Consider the following 23,612-nt stretch of genomic DNA (forward strand, 5'->3'; position numbering starts at 1 on the left):
GGACACAAAAATCTTCACATAGCTAATTATTTAGGCACCCATTACCTTTTCTTGCATTTACTGTCCCTTTTACAGCAGCAGAAAGGCAGGCACGGGGAAGCTTTAACAGCTCCAGTTTCTTAAACCTAAGATATTCCACATACTTGCATTTTGCCAGTGTGTCCTCCTTGAATAGAAAACACGTTTTCTCATCCTCAATGCAGGCGACTACAGAGGCAAAATATTTAATAAAGGCAAAGAAAAAAAGATGAATAATTTGCAGCTCTTCCTATCTGCGCCATTCCTTTGCCACACTTGCCATGAACTACAGGGACAGATCAAGACAATTTATGAACCAAAATAGCTGAGAAGCTCCTGAGCTCTTTCCCTGGAGCATTCAGAGGTCAGAGCAGGTTGCACTTCTGGACTGAATTGTTTGGCTGGGAGAGGTCTCCAACTCCCCAGAGGATTAAATGTTATCATTGAAAACAGAAACAAATCACTTTAAAGATGAAAGTAGTTACCATCTGAAGAACGGACAAACCTGATAACCTTTGTTTTGCAAGACAAATTACCTCCTGGACAATTTAGCATGTGTCACAGGTTGATTTTTTTTTTTGGCCTAATTTATGGCTGAAGTAGGGACTGTCTAACAGTAAACACTGGGTTTCTTTTTTAAGTGCTGAGCCAGGATCAGGCTGAACTAACAGTAAAGGCAGCATCACTCCTTGTCTTTACCTCTTCCAAAACTGAAACTGCTTCATATTCTGATTTCTGTAAACCCCAGTCAAAGGCATTTCTGCTCAAGACTAAGGCTAGAAAAAAAGTTTCCAGCTGACACAAATCCCCAGCAGTTTTCACAGGAGCTACAGACATGTACTGCTACAGGAAAAACTGCTGCTGTAGTTCCTCAACACAGCACACCACACTCAAAGGCCATTATGGGCTGAGCACAGCTTTGGAAATTCCCCTATATGTTTCTTATAAGAGAGTTTTACACAGAGCTATCAATTTATATCTAAAGTTTTCATATGCTTTAAACACGAGAGTACAGAAAGCAAAGATGCCAAGTCCCGGTAAACTTACCCACCATCAAGCAACGCCAGAAGACATCTGTGGACTCTGTGCACAGCAGAGTTTCATAAATGGTTGGAGAAATATTTTCAGAAAGTTGAATTATTAGTATTTGTGCCTGCTGCAGATTCAAATCACAATTTTTAACTTTTCCCCCCAAGAATAAAATATAATTAGCCGCAGCAGAAGTGACTCGAGCCAGGCTCACACGTCTCCCGTTTGCAGACAGAACCCTAACGTTGCCTTCTATTAAATCACAGCCACATCACATCACTCAGCATGAAGTTTAACAAGTTACTAATATTTTTATATCTGTTACAACCTATGCTAAATATAGATTATATAATCATACCGCCTCCCTGTTAGGAAGAAAGGCATCATCAATCAGGCAAGGTATCACCTTATTCTCACAATACAAAACACGTGGAATAAGCAGGATCTCTGAGAAGCAAAAAAAAAAAAAAAACAACAAAAAAACTACCGAGTCACTTCAGACCTACAGACTAAAACTTGAGCCACTGAATAAATGTAGTATATGAAGGGGAGAAACAGGTAAACAACTGGACTTTCCTAAATAAGGAAAACTTACCTCTACAGAGGGAATGTAGAAGCAGGCTTGGAATTTCAGATCTTGATAAAGATTATATATATGGAGAAAAATATTATTATCTATATATAAATATATGCATGTATAAATTTAATTTTTATTGTGAACAACTGGATGCCTGTAAGGCTTGTGTCAAACAAGCTTCCAAACAGATTCTGATCTGAGGTCTTGTTAATGTTTGCAAAATACAAGAGAGGTAAAAATGTGTAATGTCTAAGAAGCTTTCACAATGTTAAAAAGATTCTTTCCATCTGGTTTCAACAAGGACCAAAGCCCAGATGCAGAAAAGCACAGCAGTCAGATCACCAGGCCTACCAACAGTGGGGCAAAGAATCCTAAATTAACAAGAGTAACTAAAGGAAGCACAGATGTTTATATCAATGTTTCCCAACCACTTAAGAAAAAAAAGTTAGCCTTAAAATATTTCTAAATATAATACCTAAATAATATTTTATGGTGCTGCCACATTCACAGTCAGATAAAGACATCTTAAAATGTTAACTGCATTTCTTTTCTATTCTACTTGCTTACACGCATGAAAATTTAGTTATATTTCTTGTAATTGTTTTATAGACTAACAGTTAATGTCCTGTCAACCATCAGCCACAAAATAGCGCTTTAGATGAATGAAACCACATATCACATGTGGCAGAAGGCAAGACACAGATCCAGCTCCCGCAGCATGTGGTGTTGTATCAAGCTTCCCACGCAGGGGAAGGCAGGAAGACACATTTCTTTCCCTTCTCCCAACTAACTGCCTCTATTGCTGGTCCAGATAAATGTGTGATCCGTTAACCAGTACGGGTCCACTTTGACGTTTAACTTGGAACATCCCTTGTTCCTTCTTGCCATCATCCTGGCTTCCTGCATCCGCTGTTCTTCCTCCCTGCATCGCTCTCCCAGAGCATCCATGTCTCTCCATTCCCTGTAAAACCCCCAGCACTTCACTTGTGGCCACCTCTGCACAAAGTTTAAAGCAAGTTAAAACATTGCCACATCTACGTCCCATCACAATTCTTGCCTAAGATACAAAATTAAATGCTCGTGAGGTTTGCTGAATCAGTGCTACAAATATAAACCTTAAAATCTCAGTGAAGACTAAAAGAGGTTTGAAGATTACATTTTATCAAAGATTCACACATTAACTAACATTTTTAACTAAAAACACATCTTGCTTTTTGCTGCCGTTTTATAAGCAGAGAGAGGTGACAGGGCACCTGCCCATCATCACCAGTTTCTAACAGTTTGAAAGCTCATTACATCAAGTATAAAACTAATGAACTCACATACATACACTGAAATAGTATTTTTAGGAAGTGGAAAGTACAGAAAAAACTTGTTAAGCTTAGCAAACATTTACCACATCTAACTTTGAGATCAGTTCTTTGCAATAGATAGAACTCAGTGTTCAACAAAGGAAAACGTACATTCAAAAATAAATTTAATACTGAAAACACTACTGTAGAGGAGAGCTACTTTCCTCCCTCCAAAACAATGACCCCTCCAGAAAAAAAAAAAAACCCAACCAAACAAACAAAAACTTACAAGTGGTGCAAACGTTATGAGATGACAGGCCAGATGACAGCTAGCCTCGGGCAAGTTTAAGTTTCAAGTTCACAACTAGATTAATTCATTTAACCTCATTAAAAAAAAGCATAAGAACAGATTTAATATTATGTGTGTTGGGTGTACACACATGTTGACTTATACTTCTAATATGGCGAAGTACTAAAAATACAGCACTGGAATGCACGCCCAGAGCCTCCCAGGACGTAACAAACATTACACGTTACCTGCAGAACCGACCTTTTGGGGACTATTACATATGCTAATTCCAGAGTACAGATTTGTGGCTGTGTTTTAGACTTCTGTATACAGCAAAGGTCTAAACTTAAAAGTAAGTTTTCTGCACATGTCCGGTGGATTATTGCTGACCAAGACGCTGCCAGTGCTTTGTGGAGTTCACTCAATAAATGCTGCAAACGCCACCTGACACAGCACACCCTGTTTGCAAAGTTCCAGCCAGAGAATGGTTACCTTTCTCCCGTGCTCGGAGAGGAAGTTATAAAATTACACACGAATCAAGTGTAGAAACTAAATACGGAAGGGCAAAAGAGCAGACTGTTTCATGTGGTTAAAGGAGTAACTACTTGTGCATACCTGCTGCCCCTTCCAGGCTAGCTTGTGCAACAAACCATTGCACCCAAACTATGAGCATCCAGGAGTGCGCAGTTACAACAGAGTTAACACCGCAAGCCGAGACACCATTTAGAAAAGCAAGAAGTGTACGTACAATCAAGAAACTCTAATAACTCAAATCAGAGAGAATAATTAGCATATTAAGCAGGATTCACACAAGTCATTAATCGTGTCTTATACTGCCGTCCTTTGGAACAGTACCTCAAGTTCCCTTCCTTACTAGTACTGCCACTGAAGAAACGTTTAGGAGCTCTTGCCATTTCTCCCATGCTTTTGGCTAAACAGTATTTTAAAATAAGGAACATATATTTTTAAATTCTAAATATCGAAAGAAGCACTGGCGTTTTCTTCCTTCTCTGTTCATATTCAGCCACAGAAGACTTCATGGTGCTACAGATTTTTACTCTTGCAGTGAAACAATTTTCAAATGCAAACTGAAAACTTCTTGACAGGTGATTTTTTTAAACCTTTGAAAGCACAGATGCTTGTCTAGACCAGGGAAAGGGCCACACATTGCCTGGAGAAGAGAAGGCTCCGGGGAGATCTTATTGCAGCCTTCCAGCACCTATAGGGGGCCTACAGGAGAGCTGGGGAAGGACTTTTTACTGGGGCATGTAGCGATAGGATGAGGGGGAATGGCTTCAAATTGGAAGAGGGCAGGTTCAGATTAAACATTAGGAAGAAGTTTTTCACTTTGAGGGCAGTGAGGCACTGGCACAGGTTGCCCAGAGAGGTTGTTGAGGCCCCATCCCTGGAGGTGTTCAAGGCCAGGCTGGACGTGGCCTTGGACAACATGGTCTAGTGGGAGATGTCCCTGCCTATGGCAGGGGGTTTGGAACTCGATGACATTCAAGGTCCCTTCCGACCTAAACCATTCTATGATTCTATGATTTCACCAAATTTTCTGTACTTAACTATTTGAGGAAAGCATCTGTGACATTTTGGATCTAATATTCCATCAAGATAAATAATTCCTACAGCCACATAACTTTCTCATGCCGTATCTTTACAATCAACATACCTGTACTGCCTTGGAATATGATATAGTTCACACATCCCCAGCCAACACCGATACAGCAATAAAATCCCAGTGTAGACACGGTGACGACAGGAAAAGACAAGGTGGCAGGCAGGTGCCCACAAGCTGCTGTGGTGGCACTGCTGTGTCAGCAACAGCAGCTCTATGGTGCAAAGTCTCATACCAGCTGCAAACTCAAATCAACATCAAGACTTTGCTTTTCCCCCTCTTCATGCCAGATACAGTCAGCTTACAGAGGGGACTCACAGGGTCAGGGCCCAACTGGTATAAACCCAGCAGTCAACCCAGTGATTCCACTGCAAAAAATCACAGGAGTAAGAATAATCCAAGAAGAGCTCTCATTCCCTGCAAAAGCTCTTGCACGTGACTATATGCCTATATATCAATATGCCTATTGGCTGTATCTGCCAATGTTTGCATCTCTTGTTTTTTTTTTTTATCTTACCTTTAGAAACAATGGTTCCCCCATCATAAGCAAGGGTCACTCAAGCCATTCACATTCCGGTTGGAGGAAAATTGTTTCCTTGTTCATTCTGGCTAGTAGAGACCCATCTCTCACCCCACGAGCACAGGAATCATTATCACCATTCTCGCAAATCCCAGACACATGCCAATGGACAGGATTAGCGGGAGCAACTCAGGCAAATCCACATGACACACCCCCTGATAAAACACTCTCCAGTGGCACTGTTTTCTCCAAAAGCCAGAAAAACAAACAAACAAACACACACACACAAGGAATCAATGGATAGTGCCAGTACCAGCCCAACTCTCAGCTTTACTCCTTGCCAGGAGACAACAAGCCAGCTTACACCCATCGTTTCTCTCATATACTTAGCACTGAAACCAAAATTACTTAATATAGCTTTCAATCTTGCATGCTATCTTTGTTTCTGAAAAACAAGAACTGCCAGCTTCAAAGTAAGCGTCGCCTTCATACTGGCAGGGCTGCCTACCTCTCCCTGGGAAAGGTAATGACACTTCCGAGCTCCTCAGTCTCACCTCCCTACACAACCCACTGCAAGGACGGTTTCCTCAAAACAATAATAAAGCAAAGGAAAAAACTGTATAAACGGAAATATCATTTGACCAACAGGATTGATAAATTACCGCATATTTAATTTTCTCTATCATTTGACCAACAGGATTGATAAATTACCGCATATTTAATTTTCTCTAAGACTTACTTCGATGTAAAGAATTCAGACAGAATATCTAGCAGAGGAGCAAATCCCCAAATTCTGGAAATACAGACATGTTTTATTACATTCTATAAAGGCATCCTAATTACTTCAAACTGGAAGCACACAGCTTATCCTATATGCACTGTTTAAAAGCTTACAGTTACTAATCTGTTGTTTGGGGTTTTTTTGGTTTTTTTTTTTGTTTGTTTTTTTAATTAGTGTTACTACAATATTTAATTGTGCCTAGGTTAGAACAACCCAAAAGAGATTCCATAATTCGTGTTTAAAGTTCTAGGCAAGGTCAGTTTTCTGTTTTTGAAAAGGAATTACAGAAGATGCCATGCTTGAAGGAGTTTTCAGCCAAAACTTCTCTCACTGGTTCACAGCACCCCACCAGTGAGAACAGAGAAAGGAGGCAGCAGAGACACAGCCTTAAGAAGGTAGGTCAGCTCTGCTAATACTCCAAATTTGTGGTCTAGGGGGGCTTTTAAGGGAAGGAAAAGGGCTTGGGTTTTGTTTTGTTTACATGGACAAACACATAGACCAGGAAGTTGAACAATAAAGTAATCCCTAAAAACAAATCTCCCTTTTTAAAAGGGATTCATCATGCAAGCACCCTAGTTGTCTGCAGTTCCTAAGTATCTCTATATGCTACAGAAGGGTAGATAAGCTAAAACAAACCCCAGTAATTTTATTACACAAACTCTAAGGCCACAAATTTACACTATATATATTAAATAAAATCTAAAAATTATATTGCAATCACAACTTTTGAATTTGTGCTGCTTGCTGTTCACGCTCATTACCCTGAAACGCAAAGTCTGTTTACAGTATTTGATGTTAAGAACATATGGAAAATAAAGCAAGCTTACCGCTTCCAAGGACATATTTGCTCGAACACACCCAGTGTTGCAGGGTTGGTTGTTTTTTTTTTTAGGGGGAGAAATAAAAAAAAAAAGTCGCAGCGAGCAAAGTTCACGTGTTAACCTGAAAAGGATCCAGGCTGGGCGCTAAGCTCAGCGGCAGCAGCTGCGCACACCTGTGCAGGCAAAAAGTTTTCTCTGAACCAGCCCTACCGCAGACGTGTCCTCTGCTGGGCAGGCGGCTGAAGCGGTGCATATCCCCAACACACTTGTAGAAGTGTCCCGCTTGCTCACCAGAATGCCTCTGAAGCCTACTAGCAAACTTTTCTTCCTTAAACTGATGAAAGCTACTAATTAATCTATCCGCTGCTCCTCCCTCATACAAGTTACTGCCTTGAGCTTATGATCGAACTGGTTTTACTACTGTGAAAAGGTATATTACTCACAACGTAGCTAGTTACAAAACTAAGATAGCAATAAATGAAATAGAACAAGGAACTTAAGTTCTTAAAAACCTTCTCAACTACGTATGGACAAAAACCTTCAAAAATGAGCAGAAGGGTGAAAACCAAGTCATGGCTTCCAGCTTCTCAACACAATACTTGGCTGGGGAGTGAATAGAGCTACTCTAAATAAATAAGGAAACAAACAACGAAATACAAACAAAAAAACACCCAAAACCAAACCAAAAAGCCTTCCACATCCCACAAACCTTAACAGCTTCAAAAACCTCACATGTTCAATCTAACAGTGTTACTGCAGTGCTCTAACCCATACTGGAGTTGAACGTCTGTGTGCACATTTCACACTGTGATGAGTTTCAGAAAGGAAAAGCCACTCTCAAAGCAAACAATAAAAGTCTGTTAGGCTTCCACTGCTAATTCCTTTCAGGAATTTATGAAGTTGTTTATTTTAAATTGCCCATACAGGAAGAGGGAGAAAAATGGCAATAACAATGTCAGGAACAAGAACTCTAATGCAAATATTTCAGCCCCACTAAAAGCGTATATACACACAGTTCAAACAGGAATTTCAAATCGGGTTTAGTTAGTAAAATTAGAAATCTATGCACTCCAAAATCCAACACTGCAATACAGGCAGAAAAATCTTTAAAAAAGGCCTATTACTGAAAAGTGAATTCAAGGAAATTAGCTTCACAAGTGGGTGGTGTAATTGGCTGTAGATTTTTTTATCTACTTGTTTTCAACTATACACTCACTGCAGGCTCCTCCACCACCCCTGAGCTCTGGTTTCAGGACTGCTTTGCACATCCCACCCTCCAACTTCCCTCCCAACCTTTACGATACCTCCCACCCTCCATCCAACACAGTGACACTGTCACACTAATATCTGAGGATGTTTTGAAGGCTTTATGGGGTTCCCCTTACCTGTGTCTAGCTGTTTTTCATCTTTTAATGCAAAACAATACAGGTGGAAGTCAGCACCAAGAACTGCACCTTTTGAGACAGACCTTCTCAGACTGCTGGTTAAGCCCTCAAGCAATGAGCTCGCAGAAAATGCCCAGCTCTCAGCTGGCACTAGGAACCAGGCACCACCAAGCTCCGATCCTTCTTCAGGATCTCACCATCAATGGGCAAAAAATTTGGGTAGAAGCCAAAAAACCCCAACCAAAGAGTTACCAGCAGATGTTACAAGGTACCAAGCATCAGCATGACATCAGCATCCACAGGAAGCTTCCATACATTCCTTTCTGCATACGAGTATTCCAAAGTCTTAGCTCACCTACTTGTCTGCACAACAAGTTAACCCATTTGAAAACACAAGGTCAGCTTCCTTTGCTGTCAGAAGCAGCAAAGCCCCAGTTGCTACTACTACATGAAACAAACCCGCTACCACTTCATAAAACTATTTTGCAATATTTAGAAGACTTGAGAAAAAAGGAAAACATAATCAAAAAGCTTTTCCTGCATGACTTTAATAACTCAAAATGAAGGTGACAACACTTGGTCATACGTCAAACAGAAAAGATGCATTGGTCAAAGCATGAAGAGTTGTGTAAAACGTCAGTAAATCCTATGTATTAGTGGAGCCGAGAAGGAGGGAATAGAAGGGGACTGATCTGCTTTAGCAGTGATGATACAGTCTGAATCTGGGGCAACCAACACATCCAGGCAGCACGCAGCTGTAATCCTCCTGTCGACACTTTGGTTGTCTTTCAAACAGGCAAGAAGCAACCGCATGCTGCCCGGGCAGCCAAGGACAGTTTGTAGCTGCCACCAAGGCAACAAGCCCTTTTCCTGCCCTCGCACAATGAAGAAGAGGCAAACTAATAAAATGAGCAAAAAGCAAACTCACTGGAATTAGCGCCTGCCCCTCAATTCTCCTGCAGTTGTCTGATGAAAATCAAAAGCTTCTTTTAGAGAACTCATCTTCTCTAAAAACATCTAAAATTTGAAAAAGAAAACACGCCCATCTTCACCTGGTTTAATCTGTCATATAATTACTGTGGTTTTAAATATTTTCTATACGAAGAGGCTAGGCAAATCCAGTGGATAACACATGTACTTTCAATTTCAAATGCTAATCTGTTTCAGATCAGCACAGATTATAATTTGTCATCCAAATTCTGCACGGAGAGTTTATAACCTGGCCTCGGTTCATTCTTAACAAACCAGCATATATACCACCAAAAAACCCAAATTTATCCATATAATGAGTTCAGGCCAGACACTCATCTAATGCATGAAATTACCCCCATAACAGGAAAATAAGAAGATCCTTTCAGGAAGGAATAAATATTCAAGAACAGTCCCAGAATTTTGCATCCAAACATGTAAAACCTGGTGCACCTTTGGTCCTGTCCACACCAATTTGTTCTCTCAGGTCACATTTCTACTGACCTCACCTGGGAGGTCCACTCCATGCTTCCCAGGCCTGCCCAGTCTAGGTGTCCTCACTGCATCGTTCAGACCTCCAACCTCCTTTCCCCTTGGTGTGGGTCATCAGAACTTAGCAATATTTGTCTCTCTTCAGCATCCTTCTTGTCATTACCCCTCCCAATCAACTTGCTACCCTACACCCCCTTGCAGGAGCTGTCGAGAGCCTTCTGCTGAAAGCAGTAAGACACCCCTTCCCACACAAAGCTCAGAGGAGACAGAGGCCACCAGCACCTGGTGGTGGTGAGCTACTGGGCGAGGCAGCAGATCAGTAAATCCATTTCTCAAGGGACCTTCCTTGTTCACAAGGCCAAAGTACAACCCTGCTTCAGCTTGTTTCCACCTCCCCGCTGCAGTTTACCCACACCTTGCGGGTGTTAACATTGTACCAGGCCAAGCTGGAGCGTTTGAGTTTTGCTGTTGTGGCTTGGTATTTGCAGCGGTCTGGTCATAGTAGTGTTTCACAACAACCTACGGCCGCAGCAAGTGAGAACTTTTCTGCTACAGCTTTCCCAGAACCAGTCTCTCAAAGTATCACTACCTGTAAATTAACTTTTAAGAAGAAACTATAATCAAATTGGCCACGAACAAAATCATGACTTTCAGTTCCCCTAACAATTAACGCTTTTGCATCATCTCATCACCACACAATAGTCTTCCAGCCTATGCATACTGTCTTAAAAGTTCCCAAGATCGGCCTCATAACTGCACTCAACTCCAAGAAGGCAAGTTATCGCCTGGGCCATGAAACCAAAGAGATAATTTTCTTCTACACAACTTCATTTCCACTTCTCCAAATCCCTACGCCTTCAAGAAAACTGACTGTCCCCTATAATTCAGGATATCTGATCATGCCACACACATACTGTACAGCTGTATAGCTAACAATACCTGGAGCTGAGATGCATAAAGAGTTTTCAGGATGGAGGTAATTTAGAACAAAGTTTATAAAAGCCACAGCTACAGAAGGGCAAGAAAACACCCAACAAGTTTAGTTTTTAACACAGAAACAAGCCACATCCAACCCCTCTTTGCTGTTCAGCAGAATGATGGTCTTGATGACACAAGAACCAGAGAAGAGCCATGTCTGATGCTTTCTTCCCATACTGCACTTGAGCGCTACTTAAGTACACCAACACAGTAATCATCAAAACACCACTTAAGGTAAAATTAAGTTACTATTTATGCAGGACTAAAAATGGATTTTGAACTAAAGTACAAACAACTTAAAAATATTAGACAAGTGAAAGGCATTCCTTCAGACTTTTCCTTGGTAAAAGATCCTCTCTTAGAACAACTGGATGATTTCCATCAGTTTTAAAAGGTAGATACTTGAACCCCTCTGCAGTAAATCAAAAATGAGCAATTTTGCTTGTTCAGTAAGTAGAACAGAACAATTGTCAAATTTTATGTAAGCAAGTGTAAAGACGTGTTTATAGCCCTGGACAAATTTCCCCTTCAGTTTAACAATATGAAAATATTACAGTAAGATACTGTCATGGTTTGGGCTGGGCTGGCCACTAAATAAATGACAGATGCTCTCTAATTAGATAATTCTGTTTTGCAAAGAATTAATTTCACTTCAGAAGACACAGGAATATCTACATTCTCTTTGATTATACTTTACAGTAGTTACACTAAGGAATCCTTGGAAGTTACTAATAAGGTTAGAAAGCATAAAGAAGCAAAGCAAAACATCTCTGTAACAGGTGTAGTTCGGATGAGAAAATATCTGTAGCTCAGCAGACTCTGAATTTCAGAAGCTATACATGAAACCACACCTAGCTACTTTGCAGACTTCTTTGTAACTAACTAATGAAGAAGTGCATACTCAATATTACATTCAGAAATTTTGCAGAGAAGACAGGAAAATGTGGAAGAAAAATGGAAAATTAGGACACAAACACAGAATAAATATAAAAGGTTAAACAAAAAGTTTGAGAAGCAGTATCTCACAGCACAAGTCAACTACCGCAAGTCAGTCGCACAGCACTGAGCGAGATAGAGCACCCAGGGAAGAGGATCCTGGTCAGAGAGATGATGACTAATCCAAACACACAAAACTGCAGCCAAGTGGAGCACTTACACCCTTCCCGTTTCACATATTTGCTGCTGACAAATGGGGAGCCCAGTCAGGAAACCAAACAAGCTGAGAGCCAACGTGATTTCACAGATGTCACCTTTCGGCTGGACACATTCCCTGCCCTGTCCCTTTGCACAGTCACGAAAAAGGCAGTGCCGGCAGCAGAGAGCCCAGGGTAGGGCTGAATTGCTGCTTCAAACAAAGCAGCTTAATTCCAGGCTGAAGCACCCACACAACCACAGCCCGAGGATGTAGTTTTCATTATAGCCAAGCTGACTGAGCTGTAACCCCACTTTCCCAACTCTCTCATGACTTGATGTCTTCTGTAGGGGTAGGTTTCGGGGTTTTTTGTGTTTTGGGTTTTTTTTTTTTTTTGATCAGTTCATCTCACTTAAGCAGGTCACCACGGCTACAGACAACTGTCAGTGCACTGCAGCAGTAGGAAGGAGACAGAACAGAGTGCAAGGGTACAGACCAAGAGGAATGCTAAAGGCAATAAGAACAGACAGCAGAACTTAAAAAATGTCTTCAAAAGCATACTAAAAAAATATAAATGCAATCAGCTAAAAGGTCTTCCAGTTAAGAGACATCATCCTATTACAAATACAAGTGATGTGTAACTAACCATGTCAATAATAACTAGCCTGCTGTATGATCACAATAAAACCAAGTCAATGCAGAAGACTCACCTTCACAAAATTGTCAGGGAACATTCCCCTTTTGCCATTTAGCTCCCCTTCTAACCATCCTTCTTCTTCCAGTTTTTTCACATTCCTGATGATTTCCCCAACTCTGATCGTTAACTCATCATCATGCACTGCATCATAGTCATATTCCACGATATAGTCCACTAAAAAAAAAAAAAAAAAATAAAAAACACCACAGTGAATGCAACGCAGGCATGGAAATACAACTTGAAAGCCATGCAGGTACAGAAAGGCAGATGTAACGACAAATGCTAAGAACAAGTGTTTCCCTTACAGGAACACTCATTTGTGAATTGTAGTGTTCCCAAACATTTCGGAGAGAGGAAAAAAACTGGATAGTCACCTATTAGAATAAAGTAAATTTAGGAATATGACACCGGCTCATATTTTGGTGGCAGTGGGTGGGTTTTGTGCACGTGTGGTGGAAGGAATTGCTGGCAGTGTTTTTTCCTCCCCGCACTGCCAAGTCCCAGCCCAAGATTTACCAATTATGAACCACTGCCCACAGGGAAAGCATTTGTTACTCAATACATATTTGGGGCCAAGGAGGGAGAAAGGTCCAAATTGTCCATGTATGGTATGTACATGCAATGCTTTCTTAATTCTCATACTTGCATCGGCTATTATATCTGCAACAAACTGCTGCACACACAGTATTTTCGCAGGCTTGATCCAAGAAATGTAATACAGCCAGAAGGTGTATGTTTGACAATATCATACAACTTAATTTGCACAGATATGTAAAAGGCATCCTCCTTCAGATTCATGTGGTTTTGTATAAAGAATAATATGCAAGTGAGCATTAATTTTGATATAACTACATTTACTCAGAGGAGCATAGCAATGTATTTACATACTTGTCCATATGTTGCACAAGATCCATGAGAGCTGCTTACTGACAGCTTAAGGCTTGTTTGGAAATAAAAATTAATTTGTTCATCAAGAAATTCTGTTTATGCCAGAAATTTCCACAAGCCTGCAGCAATCAAATAATCTTCCCTTTCACTCAAATCCAGTCAGGACAACCAGTCACTACCAAATGTAACACTGTTTCGACCGAAACCTCCCTCACCTCTGCAGATCACAACAAACACAAACAAAGACAAGAGTACAACAGGGTTAAAAGACAGAAATCCTGGATGGCTGTAGAATATTTCCCAGCCACCTCTCCTATGGGGAGAGGCTGAGAGAGTTGGGGTCATTGAGGCTGGAGAAGAGAAGGCTCTGGGGAGATCTTATTGAGGCTTTCCAGTCCCTAAAGGGAGCCTACAAGAAAGCTGGAGAGCGACTTTTTACAAAGGCATGTAGTGATGGGACGAGGGGGAATGGCTTCAAACTAAAAGGGGCAAATTTAGATTAGATATTAGAAAGAAATTTTTCACACTGAGATTGGTGAGGCACTGGAACAGGTTGCCCAGGGAAGCTCTGGCTGCCCCATCCCTGGAGGTGTTCAAGGCCAGGCTGGATGGGGCTTGGAGCAACCTGGGCTGGTGGGAGGTGTCCCTGCCCATGGCAGTGGGGTTGGAACTAGATGATCTTCAAGGTCCCTTCCAACCTAAACCATTCTATGATTCTAATTCTATCAGTGCATGATAATATCCAAAAATAAATTCACAATTAAGGAATCAAATGAGAGAGAGTATTTTTTCCTGGTATTCAACTTACAGCTCCATTAAATCAATGTCTAATTCTGATCTGTTGATGGTTTTGATCAAAAGCGCTGCTGCATACATGTTACAACACAGCCCTTATCCCTCTGCTGCGTATAGATGAAGTCAGACAACCCTTGGTAAAAAAAAAAAAAAAAAAAAAAAAAAAAAGAAGAAAATGAACTACATGATGGTGCCATGAATACAAGAGAAGCTAGAATGATCCGTCTGGCATCCTATTTTCTGAATACAGCCATTAATAAAGGAGCCAGCTGAATATAAACTGAAGACTTAGTTTTGCTTTTTTTTTTCTTTAAGAAAGAAAATTTGTTTCCTTCATTATGAACAGAAGTCACCACCAGAGTTACCTGTTTATCATACATGCTCTGGAACTCCTAACACACACTTTTTGTACTGTATACATTTATTTTTCCCAAACATATTCTCTAAGCTTGCTTCAACGCATCGTATTTCCCCATTACTGCCTGCAGCAAGCATAGTAGTTTTGTCTTGCTTCTGCACTAAATTGTTTTCTGAGTAGTTGACATGAAATATTGCCCAACAGATAGGAAATTCTGGCAGCCACAGATCATAAAGACAACTGCCATTCATCACCTGCAGTCTGGAAATAAAAATGTCATCTCCCAACCAACTCAATCCAACCATTGTGGAAACCTACAAATGCATAAAAATGTAAGAAATAACCATGTTACATATTTTTCTCATGATGATGCACATTAGCAGGTATTATATTTCAATATACACACTATAAATTTAAACATGGAAAACGGATCAGAACACAGTGTCAGTCACGATAAATGCTTACAGCATTGCAGACTACAACTCAAACTGCCAAACACCCGGTCCTTTTTCCACAGAAGCAGTAGGTAATCATAGCCACACTATGTCAACATGAACTAATTATTTTGAAAGCTTCTTTATTTCCTTGGGGTAACATTTCTATGTTTGTGCTTGAAATGCACAAGATGTCAATTATGGTCACCTTTCCAGAGTGTAAAGCATGGACTCAGTCATGCCAACAACTGAAGGAGGATCTTGAGAACTTCCCAGTCATCAGCCATGAGTCTGTGTTCCAAAGATAAATAGCAGCAAATGAGTATCAGTTTTTATTTTTGAGATTTAGGTGCTGAATATCCTCTTGTATTTGTCAGTGATACTCAACACCACCCTCATTCTTATGGATACATATACAAAACATTTAAACTCTGTTCTCTCACTTGAAAAGTGAGAGAGGTCACAGGGAATGTCAAGATAGTTTCATCCTGTATGTTTGCTCATGTGATGACACAGAAACAGGAAGCTGCTACACATCTCTCTACAACTTGGTCCTCAAGAGGAACACTTTCCGGTTTTGCTTTTCAACATTAGCAAGTAGCTGTAGAAGAACCGTCCAGGTGATTAGGACCACAGTGTGATGGGCAAGAAACCATTCTACTGCCAAAACAGTCCAGATTAAATAAGCCTCTGAAAGGTCTTCAAATATAACATTTATCCAAGCAAAAACAGTGTTCTGTGCTGACAGAAAATGTTTTTAAGGAATCACAACTCCTCATAATAATAATAATCAGGAGACATGCCAGTTCACAGATTATACTTCTGAATGCTTGAAGTAGTTCCAAATGCTTCTCAATTATACTTCTGAATGCATCAAGTTCTCACTTAAAATCTTTACTCAAGAACAGATGTCAGTTAGCAATAAGTAGGACTGCAGTAATATAAGCTGGTCAAAACTTTCAAAACCCAACTGGCTAGAAGGTCCAGCAGAACACCCCAGCAACACAGGCTACCCAAAATACTTATCTTACCTCCCCCCCACTTTTTACACAGCTTTCTCAATTTCAAACCCAACTCACATCACTTATCTGTAGCTTAAAAGTCCATAATGACTAAGTCTTGGATGAAAAACAGTCTTCTCAAGCTTGAGCATGAGCACTGTGTGGTTAACCATGCTTTTCTTGCACATCCAGCACGACCAAAGCTCACCTGAGAGGGAGACAACATTCTCCTAGTGTTCAGAGGCAGCATGGGCCATCACAAACCACCTCCTATACAGTGTGCAAAGATGATATTTTTATCCTAGATCTCTAACAAATAAGTGGCAACCTTATTTTGGCAAGAATTCAAAAGATAAACAGAAGACGTCACCTGGCACATCCTTCCAACCAAGGAAAGGAGGAAGGAAAAAAAATAATCTTAGAAACATAGAATGGTTTAGGTTGGAAGGGACCTTGAAGATCATCTGGTTCCAACCCCACTGCCATGGGCAGGGACACCTCCCACCAGCCCAGGTTGCTCAAAGCCCCATCCAACCTGGCCTTGAACACCTCCAGGGATGGAGTTACCACGACTTCCTTGGGCAACCTGTTCCAGTGCCTCACCACCCTCAAAGTGAAAAATTTCTTCCTAATATCTAATTTAAATTTACCCTCTTTTAGTTCGAAGCCATTCCCCCTTGTCCTATCACTACATGCCCTTCTAAAAATCCTTCCCCAGCTCTCCTGTAGGCCCCCTTTAGGGACTGCAAGGAGCTCTAAGGTCTCCCCAGAGTCTTCTCTTCTCCAGGCTGAACAATCCCAACTCTCTCAGCCTGTCCTCACAGGAGAGGTTCTCCAGCCCTCTGATCATCTTTGTGGCCCCCCTCTTGGACACACTCCAACAGGTCCATGTCTTTCCTATGTCGGGGGCTCCAGAGCTGGATGCAGTACTCCAGATACGGTCTCACCAGAGCAGAGGGGAAGAATCACCTCCCTAATTAAATCAACAGTGCTAAGTAAAAACATATTGACTGGACATCTTTGGGGGAAAGGTGGTTATAGCCTCCTTTATGGGAGTGGTCTATTCAGCTCTTGGTTTCAAGTAAGATGACTACTTGACTAATGAAACAATAAAACAGAGCAAACATGCCAAAGGCAGTCAGCACCCTCAACAACTACAGACTACATTTTTCCCCGTGGCAAAGAGGAAAAGCGTCCTGTCTAACAATACTGCCTCTTTGACAAAATAGCTCACTGTTAGCCAACATAGCAATGCTGCCTGCACAAGGCATTCAGTCACTGCTGGCACAAGTGGACTCTCCACTTCTCCAAAACTTACACAACCAGGTCTTCTGCTGGCCACATCCCGGTGCCAAAGCAGAAGGCAAGCCTCCTGACAAGTATGGCTGCCTAACACCCATCTGCACTGACTTTAAGCAAAGGAAGTCTTCAGCTACTCAGACTCTTTCTGAAGTTGGCAATTATAGGTAACTAAGGCCCTCTGGGAACCCTACAAAAAATAAAATAAAAAAAAAAAAAATCAAGGAAGAGAGTGGAAAATATACTGAAATTCTAGCATGTCTGTGTCTTCAATAGAAATAACCAAGTGTCAGACACTCGTCCAGCAAAGAGCACAATTTCACATTGTTGGTAATTTGTTTAGGATATTACAATACTGTCAGAATCCAGTGACCTTTCTGTAGTAGCCAGAAAAAGACACAAACCAGACATAAAATAAATCCCATGAAAAACACATTTAATAGCTTATAAAATGAAAAAAAAAAAAATCATTCATGGGATAACTGAAATCCTTGCATTAACTCTCAAGTTATTCAGGAAGCCTTGCTGAAACTTGCAGCAGACATGGAGGGACAGAGTCCAACATCAAGCAGCAAGAGGAGCTTGAGTTGTGTGCCATGCTCCATATAAAGGTGTCTTCAGGCAGGTTTTAGGTCAGTTCAGATTAAAAGTAATTTATTGGAATGTGAACCCTGGAAAGTTGCGTGGCCTCTAGAAGCATCTTGCCAGCAGAACTGCAGTTATGTTCAAAACTGAGATTTTGCTTTTCCAATTTATCATAACAGACAGTTGCTAGATGCCTGAAACAAACTTTGTTGGTACTGTTATTTCCACTTGTACATCTATCAAAAAAAGCACAAAGTTGTCTCTTATAAAACTAAGCTAACATTATGTATGAATACATACACACAGAGTTAAAGGTATTTAGTTTCATAGCAGACAGAAGCTTACACTAGAGACAAAAGACAAACACAAGACAATCTTATCCTTGTAGCTATCGTTTTTCTTCACAACTATCTCAAAATCAGGTGTTGGACTGAAGGAGAAAGCTCCTTCCAATTGGTTTCCCCCAGAAACTTTCCTACAATTTGTGAGATATAGAAGTTCCATCTGTTTTAATAGTAATACCATAGTATACATTTGGCCACTGAAGACAGATCTTAACACTGAAAAAGTACTTCAGGTGTTTAACTGCAGAACAATGAAAACACCTCCATAAGAGTTAAACATAAGTAGTGGTTATAAGAATGGTTTTTTTCCCACTTCAACACCACATAATTCCCTGTTACCCTGAGTCACTGATGACAACCCATACGCTCAATTAAGGAGACCTGGTAGACTCCCCATTGCCCTTAAAATTCTAGTCCCTGCTTCCAAAACTTCATGACTTTTGTCCTACAAAGCTCTCCTGGCAAGACACATACGAGGTGAGCACAAGGGTTTGGCAACCGAAGACAAATCCCTCCTGGCCAAGAGCCTCCACTGCTCTGCAGCTAGGCTCCTTCTGCGCTCTGCATCTGCTCCCGTGATTCACTCTCCTGTTTACACAATGACCCGTGATGCCCATAATAACCAGTTCCCAAGGATCAAAGTATTCTTTTGGGGTACAGATGTGGGTTTGGTCTTCCTCACATCGAGTAGGGAAGCGCCTCCCACTTCCCAATATCAGGGAAACCACTCTGACCGCTGCTCTTGTGCAACAAGGTACTTCCCTTCCTTTCAGGCCCCAGTAGCCATTAGGATGAGAAGCAGACTAGGGAATGAACCTTGAACATATGGAAACATACAGTATTTCCTTCTTTCCTTCTCATGGTGCCCAAGACAGCTACATCACCAATGGAAAGTGAGAAACCTGCAAAGTTGCACTTCCGAGATAGGAGAAGGACCTGGGGGTGCTGATTGACGAGAAGCTCAACATGAGCTAGCAATGTGCGATTGCAGGCCAGAAGGCCAACCGTATCCTGGGCTGCATCAGAAGTGTGGCCAGCAGGGTGAGGGAGGTGATTCTGCCCCTCTAGTCCACTCTCATGAGACCCTACCCAGAGTACTGCATCCAGCTCTGGAGTCCACAACATAAGAAGGACATGGACCTGCTGGAGAGTGTCCAGAGGAGAGCCACGAGGATGATCCGAGGGCTGGAGCACCTCTCCTATGAGGAGAGGCTGAGAGAGTTGGGGCTGTTCAGCCTGGAGAAGAGAAGGCTCCGGGGAGATCTTATTGTGGCCTTCCAGTCCCTAAAGGGGGCCTACAGGAGAGCTGGGGAAGGACTTTTTACAAGGGCATGTAGCGATAGGATGAGAGGGAATGGCTTTAAACTGGAAGAGGGCAGGTTCAGATTGAACATTAGGAAGAAGTCTTTCACTTTGAGGGTGGTGAGGCACTGGCACAGGTTGCCCAGAGAGGTTGTTGAGGCCCCATTCCTGGAGGTGTTTAAGGCCAGGCTGGACGTGGCCTTGGGCAACCTGGTCTATTGGGAGGTGTCCCTGCCTATGGCAGGGGGGTTGGAACTCGATGATCTTCAAGGCCCTCTCCAACCTAAACCATTCTATGATTCTATAAAAATGTCCCAAACATGCAATATGAATGTCAGGTCCCTAACACCAGCAGTATCCCCTCTACAGATCCACTCATAGTGCTCTTCACCACTTGCTGCTTTGCACATAGCTGAAATCTGCCATAAAACCACTTCCTAACAGAACGCATTAATAATGCACGGCCACTGGATTCCTGTCAACTCTGATGGAAGGGATGCAATTCCAAGCTATTAAGAGACTGAACAAGGAAAGAGTAAGTTTAACTAACAGAGATCATGCAGTCTGCACATATTTTACAGGACAGTTCACCACAGCTTTCAATAAGTCAATAGTTTTAAGTCACACGATACAGAACAGCAGACACTTAGCTGTGCCATGAGGAGCCATCACATTCACACTCCACGTGGAGGACTTGCAAAACAGTTGCATCACGAGGACTACTGAAAAAGTGTTAAGTATTACAAGTAAGATGTTCTGTCTTCAGTAGCTCAAAAGGAGGCCAGGCACCTGCTGTATGGCCTCGGAAACAGCAGTGACACATAGCAGAGACATTTCTACCTGTGCCTACTCCCACGTGAGCCATACCAGTCGTGCCAGCTCCAGTCCTGATAAACAGCTCTGTACCAAAGCAGTCACATTGCTCCTGAAGCTTTGATTCTGTATATGCCAGCCAAGCAAAATTCTGCTGCCACAAGGAAGGGATGGGGCAGAGGAGATACTCTGCAGTTTAAGATAATGCCTATCTTGTATTTTCATGTATTGACTTAAGGTCTTGTTTTAAGCAAAGTGCCCTGAGCCATCAGGATTCTTTCAGTAGTTTCTAATAAAACAACATAATGCCAATGGAATTGAAAGATGTTCATGTCATTCTATGTACGTTTTCTTTTAAGCACATACAATTACCCCCCGTTTTGCTGTAAGCTGATTATTCCAGCAGTAGAATCATAAAATGCTTTTGGTTGGAAGGGACATTAAAGATCATGTAATTCCAACCCCCCTGCCATGGGCAGGGACACCTTCCACTAAACCAGGTTGCTCAAAGCCCCATCCAACCTGGCCTTGAAGTAGATTATTTCAAAGACAGAGAACCTAAATCTGTAAAATTGATTAGCTGAGCAAAAAACCATTGCTTTCAAGCAGTAAAGACACCTTCAATAGAAAGAAATACACACTGTTGGACCCAAGATGATTCTACATAAAACCAGCTCAGTTGCGTCTACCCAAACTCTTGGAGCACCACGACCACTCTGTTGCCACCCAGCAGGGACTTAATTTGGAACCCAACACAATTTGCTCGATTTGAAGCAATAGCCTTCACTCGCTCCAACACACTCCCTATCTCAGAAGGCTCATTAGGTTTGATGCAGCATTAGATGAGCCATGGCACGCAGCCACCATGCTGCAGGGTCAGGCCAAATTCCCCAACGAGCTCTCTTTCCACTTCTCTGGGATAAGAGTTCATCAGACAGAGCATGATGCCCACATGGGCTCGCATTCCTGCAGTGCTGTGCCAGGGCAGTTCAGGCTTCCAGCCCCAGACCCTCTTCCTCTCCCAGATTAAAAAAAAAAAATTTTTATTTTAGAAGGGAATTAAAAAAAAAAATAAAAGTCTTTCCAATCAAAGACCATAGCACTGGTTATCAAGAAAATATTCTTCTGAAACACAGTGGATCTTTTCTATCACAAGTCACCACCAAAAAAGTGCTGGATATATGTCATGGTTTACAAGATCAATTAGAAACTTAGTGAGTCCTCTCCAGTGCTTACAGTAAGGGTATTTTAAACTGGTATAAAGATAGCTTTTAGAAGGGGGAAAAAAAAAAAAAAAGTCAGAATAAACATACACTGGGGGGAGAAAAAAAAAAAAACAACAAAAAAACCCAAACAACTTTCAAACATATTGTTTAAGTCTCACAATACCCAATATCTCATTTGGGCCTTTGCTTGTACAAACTTCAGCATCAGCAGCCCAGCTACTGTCAGCTTCCTGTTTTGATTAAATACTGTGAACTTCAAGGGAAAAAATTACCATTGGACATGGGGAAGGAACAAGCTGGAATAAAAGGTAGCACCGTTATTCCCCTGAAGTATGGGATCCTACCACATTTTATACTTTTTAATGATAATGGAGACCTTATTGCATCCTTTCAGTATATAAAGTGGGATCATGAGAGAGATGGACAGAGAATTTTTACCAAGGTCTGCAGTGACAGGAAAAGCGGCAACAGTTTTAAACTGAAAGAGCGTTAATTTAGATTGGACGTTAAGGAAGAATTCTTTGTGATGCAGGTGGTGAGACACTGGAACAGGTTGCCCAGAGAAGCTGTGGCTGCCCCATCCCTGGAAGTGCTCAAGGCCAGGCTGGATGGGGCTTTGAGCAACCTGGTCTAGTGCAAGGTGTCCCTGCCCATGGCAGGAGAGTTGGCCTGGATGACCTTTAAAGGTCCCTTCCAACCCAAACCATTCAGTGACTCAGACACAAAAATCTTTTAATGAGACTCTAACTAGGTGTTATACATACCATACAAATAAAAGAATATATGAGTAACTGGCTTCAGCATGTTCCGTTTCAGAGACATCCTGTAACTTTCACAGACTTCTTGCAATCCAGAAGATCTGTCAGATCCCTCATTGAAGTTTCTCACACTTTTGATTTTACATCTACAGCTGACAGGCAACTCTGCAGAAGTTGGCCAAGATGAAATTAATTTCAGCCACTGAACACTTCTCCCAAAAATACCTTCTGGCAGCTATGCCACTGATGCCACATGAACTCTCAGCCAGTAGAAAACCCCAGCCAGCTCCAGTTGCTGTGAAAGTCAGTGGTTAAAGTCAGTGATAGGCAATTTGAGTAAAGTTTTGCCTTTTTCGTCTTTTTTTTTTTCTTTCCATCCTGCAGTATCTGCTATTTTTCCTTATTCCTTTTGCAACTTGCTCTATGCTGCATCACGCCCTTCTAGCACAAACATTTTCTGCTTAGAGCAACAATCCCTCTACATCAATAGCTTGCCTAAAAAAGGGAAAATAAAAACTAAAATAGCCGTCTACCCATGAGACAGTTGAAAGCCAGGAGCCTTGGTTCTGTCAGCACAGAACTGGTCCATCTGGAAGCCGCCCTGGATCCGCCTGGCATTTTTAGATTGGGCAAGTCAATGGTGCATTCTCCAATAAATGACTCACCACACATTTTTAATAAAAGATTATGTCTGATTTTACAGCCCAGTAAGAATGGCTGAAATAATTATGAAAATGAACAATTGAAAACTGTAAAAAAAAAAAATAAAATGTATGCTTTTCCTCCCGAACTATTTCAAGTAATGAGAAACTCATTGCACTCTTAACAGTAACCATCTCAAACACCAGCTTCTCCAGCTGATTCTGCTACAATTAGTGAGATACTTTGTGAAGAAAATTAAACAGTATAGCAGAAATCCTGCCCGGCAGCCTGCCCTGAAGCATTAAAGATGCAAACCACGCATGCCTCATTTTCCTGCTCCAGGCTCCCATAATTTTCTAGAGTGCATTCTAGTGCTTACCACTGTGTATGACAGAGCACTCTGAAAGAATTTAAAGTTTGTCAATTTTCACTTCCCTAAAGCAAACCACTCCCACACATACCCTCATAATTCTACAACTGTATCCTGTAGATGGTAAGTCATCATTACCAGCCAACTGCAAAAAGCATTTTAGTCATACACTCCTCACTGCACGTACAGTAAACCA

General features: G+C 41.5%; 1 protein-coding gene across 1 annotated transcript in view; it reads right to left on the bottom strand.

Moving 5' to 3' along the window:
• Positions 1-23,612, bottom strand: part of CD2AP (CD2 associated protein) — an 87,102-nt gene that overhangs the window by 50,799 nt on the left and 12,691 nt on the right. Inside the window, exon 2 of the mRNA XM_082481190.1 lies at positions 12,615-12,775. Within this exon, the coding sequence (XP_082337316.1) occupies positions 12,615-12,775 (161 nt within the window). The remainder of the gene's footprint in view (positions 1-12,614; positions 12,776-23,612) is intronic.

Source organism: Vanellus vanellus (assembly GCF_965231255.1).
Source record: "Vanellus vanellus genome assembly, chromosome: 3".
In the NCBI taxonomy this organism is placed as follows: domain Eukaryota; kingdom Metazoa; phylum Chordata; class Aves; order Charadriiformes; family Charadriidae; genus Vanellus; species Vanellus vanellus.